The following is a 10,494-nucleotide window of genomic DNA, read 5'->3' as shown; positions in this document are numbered from 1 at the left end:
CTACAGGCTACAGGGTCCTTCAAAGAGCAGCAGGCTACTCCATTGGCCCCAGCACCTGGACAGGCTGACAATCAGTGACGGCTGGGGCCTCTGCCTAGGTGGAGCAGGGAATGGGAAGTCCACCCAATAGAGGGAATGATGTGGTCATCAGGCATGGACAGAAAAGAGGCAGCAAAACCTTTGCTCCTACTTGGAAGTTTTGCCCAGGCAGGCTCTTCCCTACAAAAGGGAGGGAAACTCTTCCACTCCCTGCATTGCCCAGCTCCCTGCCCCAGCCTGCTCTTCCCTCCTCAGCTGCTCCCACACAGAAAGCAGTGGAGTTCTCAGGAGCCGCAGTTATGCAAAGTTAGGCTTAGAACAAGGACATGTGGGCCATTCAGATTCCTTACTCTTAACCCAGATCTGTCCTTCCCATTACTGCAATAGGGTGAGGACAGTAATACCCAAACTGAATACCAAAGGGAAACAGAGAGCCTGGGGTAAATTTATGTCTGGGATTTATATTCTAATAGCTTGATGGCTGAGAGAAGCCCTTACGAAGGGTATCTTTGCTAAAACAGAATGCAGTAAAAATAATTGAATTTATTGATTTATCTATAGCAGTGGTTCAAAGAGAAACTACTTTCACAAGAACAGTCATAACACTTTAATAATTTGAATAAAACCAACTTCAGGAACAATATACATACAATTTGAACAATTAAACTGAACAGTGTATTTAAATGCATCGAATTCTTAAAAATCCCCCAAATGAGTTCAAGCCCACGGATATGAAAAAGTAATTTTGAAGTACTACAGACCAGAGTAAAACAGACAAGGTAATTACTTTGCATTTATCAATACTCTAGACCAATACTGTGGATACTGTAGACCTTTATGAGAACACTTCTAAGGAATGTTAGAATAAACAGTCATTAAAAAGGAATACAATTGATCTCAGAAAGATGAATTAACAGCTAACAATTTCTTTGGTCCTCCAAGTCACAGGTGTAAAAACTTTAAAATACCAAACGTGAGCTGAATGTTTAATTCTATCTCTAAATGTTAAGCAGGATAATGTTTATATCAGGTTAGATTTTAAAAGGAACTCAGAATCAACCACCACTCTACTTTAGAAACCCCAAGTGAAAAAAATATATATATATATAGGAACTAGAAGTAGGGAAGATTTAAAATTAAAAAAACAAACAAACAAAAAACCTGCCATCTGGCCCTAGCATAAGCCAAATGGCATCAGAGTGGCAGAGACAGGACTACCAGAGTTACAGCAAGCATTGTAGTTAATCCTTGTTGGTAACACAATAAATTTGAAGAGCACAGTGTCAACCAAATAAGAGACTTCTCCATGGAATAACTGTGTTTGTTTTTGCAGAGAGTTGGGTTTTTTTTCGTTTGTTTGTTTTAATTTGGCCCACACTGCCCCAGTGGAGGAAATTTTAAGATAATCATTAATAAGGCAGCAGCTTCCTGGACTAAAAGACCTATCCCACTTGAACAGTTACACAGAAGACAAGATCCATGTGGACCACAAGGGAAACCAGAACACTGGCTTCCAGTAGCTTCCAATCACTCCAGAGAATGACGGTGCATTTTTACAGACACCAACAATACAGCTTTCATTAGACATGGGACATAGTTCAAAGCAGTCCACAGTGCAATTCTGCATTCTCTCATATTCACGGAAGCTATGGATCTGCAGACCTGAAAATGATGGACACTTTCAAAAGTTTCTGTAAATACTTAGAAAAATATTTGATAAGTTAAAAAAAAAAGTTTTGAGGCATCTATAAGGAACTCACAAAGTAAGCTCCCAAGAAACGTGTAAAGGTAGAACTGTGAGAGCTAGTTATTTGCAAGGTCAGTACTAAGTCTTATAAAATAATGGCTTTTAAAAAAAAGGCAAAGGTATCTACACTCTAAATGGTGTGATATTCTCATCAAGGCACAGAGAGTTAAATGTCTAAATCCCTGTATACTGACATGAGAATACACTCGTAAACAACTCCAGGAACTAATTCCCTGTACTTGAATTTTAAAAAGAATAGAAGGTAGAAATTGCTTTTTTAACTCACAGTGAAATTAAAAAACATAGATATTCCACCACCTTCCCTTGGTGACGTATGTTACAACTGGATAGTTAAAAAATAAATATATAAAAAATAAAGTATCACTGGTAGTTAAATAAACATGATTAAAATGGAGCTGTTGGACTTTGAATTTGCAGAGCAATGCTGCACAGTGTACATAAATTATTTTAAGCACTATGCCATTTTTGTTTGGGGAGGATAAAATAAATATATTGGTCATAGTTTTCTCCCATTCCCAACACACCTGTGCTTCTGAATCAAATTACCATACTCTGAACAAAACACATGAATTCTTCTCCCTTCCCAGCACCCTCAGGTTACCTGAAAGGCAGTGGTTTTATGCAAGTAACTTACACTATTGGCAGTTTGCTTGAATGTTGCCACTAAAAGGTGGCAAGAAGAAAGTAGATTAATTACCCCTTTATTAATTATCTTTATTTGACTTGCTTTAAATAATTACTAAATACAATTAGTGACAAGGGATAAGCAACAACTGGAAATGGAATGTACAAACAATTAAGACCAAATGATGCTACTAGCTGCACAATCTGTAAACCATGTGGCACATGCTGAGGTTCAGCTCTTAATGAGAGTCAGAAACTCTTCCCGGGTCTTCGGGTCCTCGCGGAACACCCCCAGCATCGTGCTGGTCACGGTTCTGCTGTTCATTTTCTGTACCCCTCGCATTACCATACACATGTGTCTACAAAACAAGGCAACAAATGTGGCTTCAAGGAGTAGACAGTTGCTGGTTTGGTTTTTAAAATAAAAGCAGCCCGAAAGATTAAATCTGATTCAACTGAGTTCACAGTTACCAAGTATATCAAAATGTCGCTTCTTAGACAAATTTGGTCTAAAACTTTTTTTTTTTTTTAAGTTCCTAAGCCTTACAGCTCTTATTCTTATCAGTGGTTGAGTCCTAAGGCATCCAGTCGGAGGGGGAAAAATAGGATTTTCTTCCTGGGTGAAACTAATACAAAGTGTCTACAGAGATACACAACTTCTAGATAAAAAGAAATTCAGGATTCTCACTTGATCCATCTTCAGGACCGAGACAGCACTAAGCTAGCTTAGGTGTTCCGAGAAATACTGAGGCACGGTGGTCTCACCAGGCAGAATCCAGAGAACAGTGACCACAGTGGGTGAAGCTGGACGGCACCCACAGTGCACAGTTCACGCCATGACAAAAGAATGGGTGAAAACTGCCCACAAGATGTTTGCAATTCTCATAATTCATTCTAACTTAAAGAAGTGTCTTCAGTTGCCCTTTGTACCTATTCTTAAGTACAACTCTTTATTTTTCAAATGTGTCGCAAAATATTGGGAAAACTCTGCTCTTAGCAACAAAGAGCTAAAGAAGAAATCAAGAGAAGACTGATTTGCACTGTTGTGCAAATTCACTACACCTAAGTCTATGACTCCCTACACCTCCAGCCCAAAACACCACTGGGACATTATTAAAGGCAAACACGGACTTACGTCGCTTCAACCACTACCCCCACTCCAGCAGGTCGCAAGGCCTCTGTGATTGCTACAGCAATTTGTTTCGTAAGGCGCTCTTGAACTGTGGATGTGACAAGGAGCTCAGTTTAAGAGTCTGACACGAACAGAGACCTGGAAGCTTTTGTTGTCTCTAGAATATTTGAAATCTTAAAAAGCAAGACTTTGGTGAGGTTTAAGAGCCAAGACACACCACCTTTTACCAGTTTGTTTGCTCTGCTGTCTGGGCCACAGGATGCCCCTGTTCAGTCCCCTCACCTGCAGTACAGGTGCCAAGGGGAACTAAGGAACCCCCAGTGCCCACCAGCACCACTGGAGGGAACAGATCAGAATGACGACTGTCTCTTTAGGTGTGCACAAAGACTGACCAGATATTGATAACAAGCACCCCGTGGAGGCAGAGTAAAGTAAATGAATAAATAGCTTGAAGCAGGGTTAACAAAGGAGCTACAGTCCAATTATTGAATTGTACTTAGAGCAATGTTGAAAATCAACGATTTAACCTAAATAATGTAGTTCCTGTGCTGAATAAACAACATCTTTGAAAACATTAAGTGTTCAGCACTGCCTCTATTTGAAAACCGACAAAATCCCCAAATACCAGAGCAGGAATTGGTTAAATCAAGCCACAGCGTAGCTGTACAATGGAATGCTGAACAGCCAGCAAAATGAATGAGATGGTTACATGTATGTGAAAAAATGTTTAAGATTTGGTAAGTGAAAAAGTAGGGGAAAAAGAAAGTGACACCACTTTTCAAATACTATAATAAAAGTAGATTGATTTTTTAAATGTTGGTATATGCAATAAAATGTGAAGGAATATGCAAATACAATGATTTGTTCTGGAGGCTTGAAACACAGCAGACTTTCTGTTTTATATTCCTATAAAGTTTTCTTTTTTTTTTTGGTCACACCACACGGCTTGGGGGAATCTTAGTTCCCTGAACAGGTATTGAACCCTGCCCACTGCAGCGAATGCACCAAGTCCTAACCACTGGACCGCCAGGGAATTCCCTTGATTTTTATAAGCCATATGTATTACACTTGTAATAAGAACAAAAAATACTTTTTCCTTAATAAAAAAGGTTTTTCTGTAAATAAAGTAGTTTCAAAGTTTACCTTGTAATCTTCTACTATAGATTTCTACAATCCTAGAAAAGAAAGAATTGTTTTAGTTAATTATAAATTGTTTGAAGTGAAATTGGCAAGGCTTCCCCATAAGTCTAAAGAATAATTGCTTTATTGAAGTAATTGTAGGGTCTGGGCAGGAGATAAATGCTTATAGGAGGAGGATAGAAAGATACAAAAACTACAAGGAAATGAGAAGAGGGAGGGTCTAAAGGAGACCACCAACCATGACACAGTGGTACTTCCGTAAGTCCCCAAAGACAGAGAGAATTAAGTGTAACATTCACTTAGGAAAAACAACAATTAGAGGTGAGTAATTTTCAAGCTCCCATGTCATCAATTTTAGGTCACATCTCACGTGTTCTAATTAATCATATTGTTTAATAAGAGCTTAAAGCTCAAGTTAAAAATAAAGACTATTTGTTAATTAATAGCAGACAAATATCAACTATGTACCAACTAAATCTATTAGGATAATCAGATGAGGGCTAAACAGACCTCTTCAGACATCTCTTTATAATATAGGTCTACATAAGCACTCAGCAGGATTAACCACCCCCTCCAAATAAAAGCCCCTGATCTTAGCTCATAACACAATCTGTCAAGTGATGAATTTCCCCTTTCAACATCTTTTACTCTGGCTGTAAAATGGCTACAGAATTACACATTTGAGGATTGCAATTCACGTGAAGGGTCTTTTCTTTAAAATTTGGCCTTTTAGTCATGAATTTGGACTCAATTTAAGGATCAGCTTACCTATGAGGTATGTTATGGCCCTTCCCCCCACTGTGCCACTCAGACAGAACTGATGACTTGCTTCTTTATACCTGTGACAGCCAATGAAGTCAGTCACAGGGGGGCTGCCTACCCTAACAGGAATGCCTCTAACATTTCACTGCCAGCCCGGGTGCCTGCCTGTTGCTGGCGACTGTGCCGGACGAGGGTCATTCGTTATTGAGTGCCTACTGTGTATATGATTATGTGGCGAACAGGGCCCCTATGCTCAGAGTTTATCATTTCTTATTCCTAGTTTGTTTTTCTTTTTCAAGTAAAGAATAGGTGTCGGATTTCTGTCTTCTCAGCATTAAAGATAATCACATAGTGTATGAAGGCCATTCAAGATGGCTGCTGTCTTGCTCTCTCTACATCCCCTGCTTGATGAGTCCCTGCTTCACTCACATGACTATCCAATCCTCTTCATTATAGGGCTTAATCAGTAACTGCCTCCATGCTTGCCCCCTGCCCCAGCCGCTGGTTTCCCTGGTAACTGATGAACCAACCTGATGTCAATTCCCCCTATAAATGGTAGCCTCCTTCTCCCCCGGGTAGTGAAGGTTGTTGCCGGGCACGGTGAGGTGTTGCTCCAGGACCTGGCTTTGGACTAGTAAGATCCTTTTCTCCACTAAACCGCTGATGTCTCTGTCACTGTTTCGGCGCTCGTTCTTCAGTCTTGAGGCTGGGCTATCAATCATAAGGCTTGCAGGCCTTCGAGGCGCAGCCCAATAATTGCTGAGCCAGCCAGGAGGCCGAGGAAACTCCCGTGAATGCAGAGATGTCGGGAAATACGGGTGAGGAACGAAAAGTTGCGGGGGGGGAGGGGCGGGAATCGCGAGGTGGCTGTCCACTAGCCATGTGGGGCCCTGTGGCAGCTGACTGCCATGAGAGATGCCTTCTTCCATTATACTGATGATAGCCTGTTATCCTCGGAGTCTCTTTCCAATTTAAAAGTAGCAGCCCCGGGCTTCCGTGGTGGCGCAGTGGTTGAGAGTCCGCCTGATGATGCAGAGGACACGGGTTCGTGCCCTGGTCTGGGAAGATCCCACATGCCGCGGAGCGGCTGGGCCCGTGAGCCATGGCCGCTGAGCCTGCGCGTCCGGAGCCTGTGCTCCGCAACGGGAGAGACCACAACGGTGAGACGCCCGCGTACCGCAAAAAAAAAAAAAAAAGTACCAGCCCCGCACTCATAGCTCATCTGACTGCACTGCGCTGGCTGGTGAACACAGACAAAACTCAAGGACCTGGAATATCTAGAATATATAAGCATACCCCAACTCACCATCCCTAAACAATTACAGACACAGGCTTTAGGGATACTAACTCAGGGGCAGGCTTGTGAATTGGACGTGGCCAGTTACCTGGGAGGATTTGGTTGGGGTCTGTGGCAACGGCAAACTAATACCAGTACCCACGGGCTTCTGGTCCCAGCTGTGGAAGGGGGCGGAGCAACCATACGGTGTCATGGAACAACAGCCATACGCAGTCTACAGTGCATTACAGTAGGTGGAAGACGCTACAAAAGGCCTACCCGAGTCGAGCAATGCACAAAACCATGATTTGGGGTCTAGAACAGCTGCTTGTGACATACGGGACCCTCGTGGACATCGACAGTGACCAAGGAATCCACTTTGCCAGCTACGACGTTCAGGAATGGGATGATAGAAATGACACACTGGCATTTTCACCTGCCCTACAACCTCACTGCTGCCGGCTAATTGAAAGGCTGAATGGACTACTTAACAACTGAGATGGGAAACCAGCTCTCTCAATGCATGGGCCAGGAGGCTAACTCAAGCCCTACAAACTATAACTGAACATCCCAGGATCAGCGGTCCCAGTGTCTACGTCATGTTCACCCAGAGATAACTAGTCAACACCATCTGAGTTCAGCTGTTGACCACAGAAGGACAATAACTTGTTTTTGCCCTTATCATAGGATCTAACCCCAAGGGGAACACATTATAAAATGGCCCTGGAACTGACGGTAAGTCCCAGGTGGTTTGGGTTTGCCGCCCCATTGGGAAATAGGATTAGAAAGGGACTTAGCGATTTCACCTGTCTCCTACCCAGCCCCACCGAAGACTGCTGAGGTCATCAATCTGGGCCCCTACTGGAGAAAGGCGGCGTTATACTAACCCTGTGGTCGGTTGTTACACCACCTCTCCGATACTAGGCATGGCTGTGGGGACTGAGGGTGGACAGGCGATGTGGTCCTGCAGGCCAGGACAAAACCCGCGTTATCTCAGGATGCTGTTATTGCTTATGTTTTGCTTAATGGTCATGACCTCCCCTGTATTGTGCCTGCTAAACATCTTATATATTTTGTCCCTTGCCTGAGGGGAGGGAATCTGTTCCAGGGCTGGGTGGCAACAGTGGGCTCACCGCAAAATTGAGTCTGATTGCTGGGTCTACGGTGAGATGGCGTTGTCCTCCTCCTCTGGGCTTCCATGGTAAGTGGACCTGCTAAGCACCCTGCTTTCTCTTGCTACTCTTTAGCTGCTGCTGTCTGTACTGCATTTGTGGTATCTGGTTGCAGTGCCCCTCGACATACCTGACCCCAGGGACACTGCGCAAGAGGGGTGGACCAAGATTGTAAGCGTCGTGCAGGGTATGTAAGGGTAGAGGGTATGGTCAGGCCATTCAAGATGGCTGTCCTCTTGCTTGATCAGTCCCTGCTTCGCTCACATGACTATCCAATCCTCCTAGTTATAGGGCTTCATCAGTTACCGCCTTTGTACTTGCCCCCTGCCCTAGCCGCTAGTTTCCCTGGTAACTCATGAGCCAACCTGACATCAATTTCCCCTGTAAGAGGTAGCCTTCTACCCCGAGTAGAGAAGGTTGTTGCCGAGCACGGTGAGGTGTCGCTCCAGGACCTTTCCTCGGACTAGGAAGATCCCTCTGTCCACTAAACTGTTGATGTTTCTAGGTTCTTTCTTCAGTTTTGAGGCTGGGCAACCACAGGGCTTGCAGGCCTGTAAGGTGCAGCCCAACATATAGCTTCACTGAATTAAAAAAAAAAAAAAACTTTATTTTGCCCTCATCTGTCAACTTGCTGAGAGGTAATTATTGGGAAAAGAATTCTAGTTTGACACCGACATTTATCTGCCTTTCAATACTGCCACAGGCAAATCAACGGTCAGTCTAGTTGCTGTTACCTTGTAGGTAACGCTTTTCTGTGTGGCTGCCTTTATTATGGTATTTGAGTATGTGCACTCTTGCCTATGTTGTGTCTAGATGGGGGTTTAATTTCATTTTTCCTATTTGGGATCCATTAGGCTTCCTGAATCTGAAGACTGATAGGGTGCATATGCTCTAGAAACGTCTCAGCTGTTAACTTCTCTAATAGTACACCTACCCCATTGCCTCTTACCCCCAGGAATTTCAATCAACGGCCTATTATACCTTCTTATTCTTCCATGTCTTACACTCTCATTCATACTTCCCACCTGTCTGTGTTGTAGTCCATGTAGTTTCTTCAGAACTTTCTTTGGGTTAACTCATTTTCAGCTGTGCCAAATCTGTTTGATGTGAGTGTACTGGACTTCGGATTCCATTACCTCATCTCTTTTTCCTACAAGTTATATTTGGTTCCTTTTCCAATCTGCCTAGTTAATTCTGAAAGTTTCTTGCCCCTTTGTCAAACTTTCAGTATTTTTTTTTTTAGGAGTTTATTAACTTATTGATTTTTGCCGTGTTGGGTCTTCGTTTCTGTGCAAGGGCTTTCTCTAGTTGTGGCAAGCGGGGGCCACTCTTCATCACGGTGCGCAGGCCTCTCACTATCGCGGCCTCTCTTGTCGCGGAGCACAGGCGCCAGACGCGCAGGCTCAGTAGTTGTGGCTCACAGGCCTAGTTGCTCCGTGGCATGTGGGATCCTCCCAGACCAGGGCTCGAACCCGTGTCCCCTGCACTAGCAGGCAGATTCTCAACCACTGTGCCACCAGGGAAGCCCCCTCAGTACTCTTATTTTTCTAACACACTTGTATATTCTGTATCTGATAACTCTGGAATCTGCCCTATTTGACCAATTGTTTTAAGCTGAATCTGGCTCATGGTGACTTTCTTTTACTTTCAGTGAACACATGCTCTTAGGAACATTTGTGGGAATTCTTTGAAGCCTGGATAAAAGTATCCAAACATGCACTTGTTTCTGCTAGGTGCTAGAAGGCTACCTCCTTAGTGACATCTTAAATAATTGCCTTGGGTTTTTTGAGGACCACACAGGTAATCTGAATTCTGACCCCACACCTAAGTGACTATGTGCCTAGGGGTGGTTCTTCCTGCTCTCCCCAGAATATTTAGGGGAAAATAGGGAGGACAAAACCCTGACTTTGGCCCCAGTGCTGGGTAATTCCTGTGGATTCTTACAATAACTGCTTCACATTTCCCCCAATGTGTGAAATGTTAATACACATTATATCTTAGTATGCTACACCAAGATATCATTACAATCTAGTTTACCATACTCTTGGAATCAGTAGTTCTCAAATTTTAATGTAACCTATTTTTGTATTCTTGAAGTAAAGCTCCTTGGATGATGAAAACAGTACTTGTAGCCTACTGAAGTAGGTTTTTTGATATTTAGGATTTTTATGACTACTCATAATTGAGGGTAGTCTATAATTAACAGCTTTATCAGGCTTTGTTATCAGGGACAGACAGCTTCATCTAATTAATTGTATAGCTTTTCAGGTTTTTCCATGCTCTTGAATTACTTACACAACATGAAAACTAGTGGTTACTTAGAAGTTTGAAAGAATGCCTAGTAAATTGACTGGGTCCAGCCCCTTCCCCTCCACTGCTCTCCCAACATTAATTTTACTTTTTCTAATGGTTACTAGCTGATCCAGGTTTTCTAATGCTTGCTTCATTCCTGTCCATCTTTTTCTTTAACCTGTTTTTTAAAGTTTTTAAAGCATATTCTTAGTTACATAACCCCTCATTTCTAAATAGAATTATTCTCTCAGACTAATAAGCAACTTATGCTAGATTTTCATACTTTAAG

General features: G+C 42.8%; 1 protein-coding gene across 2 annotated transcripts in view; it reads right to left on the bottom strand.

Annotated features, from left to right (window-relative positions):
- Positions 1–628: 628 nt before the first annotated feature.
- The window catches only part of GCH1 (GTP cyclohydrolase 1), a 53,123-nt gene continuing 43,257 nt past the window's right edge, over positions 629–10,494 (bottom strand). The window contains exons 4-6 of one of the 2 annotated variants that reach the window (XM_060142334.1): positions 4,707–4,738; positions 3,567–3,651; positions 629–2,790 (exon numbers count right to left, since the gene is read on the bottom strand). In XM_060142334.1, coding sequence (XP_059998317.1) covers positions 2,664–2,790; positions 3,567–3,651; positions 4,707–4,738 — 244 coding nt within the window. In that variant the 3' untranslated portion in view covers positions 629–2,663. The remainder of the gene's footprint in view (positions 2,791–3,566; positions 3,652–4,706; positions 4,739–10,494) is intronic. The other variant, XR_009539209.1, reaches the window with a different exon arrangement.

The sequence above is a fragment of the Lagenorhynchus albirostris genome, chromosome 1, assembly GCF_949774975.1.
Source record: "Lagenorhynchus albirostris chromosome 1, mLagAlb1.1, whole genome shotgun sequence".
Classification (NCBI taxonomy): domain Eukaryota; kingdom Metazoa; phylum Chordata; class Mammalia; order Artiodactyla; family Delphinidae; genus Lagenorhynchus; species Lagenorhynchus albirostris.
The sequence above is the reverse complement of the archived record's forward strand: the minus strand, read 5'-3'. Positions and strand labels throughout refer to the sequence as shown.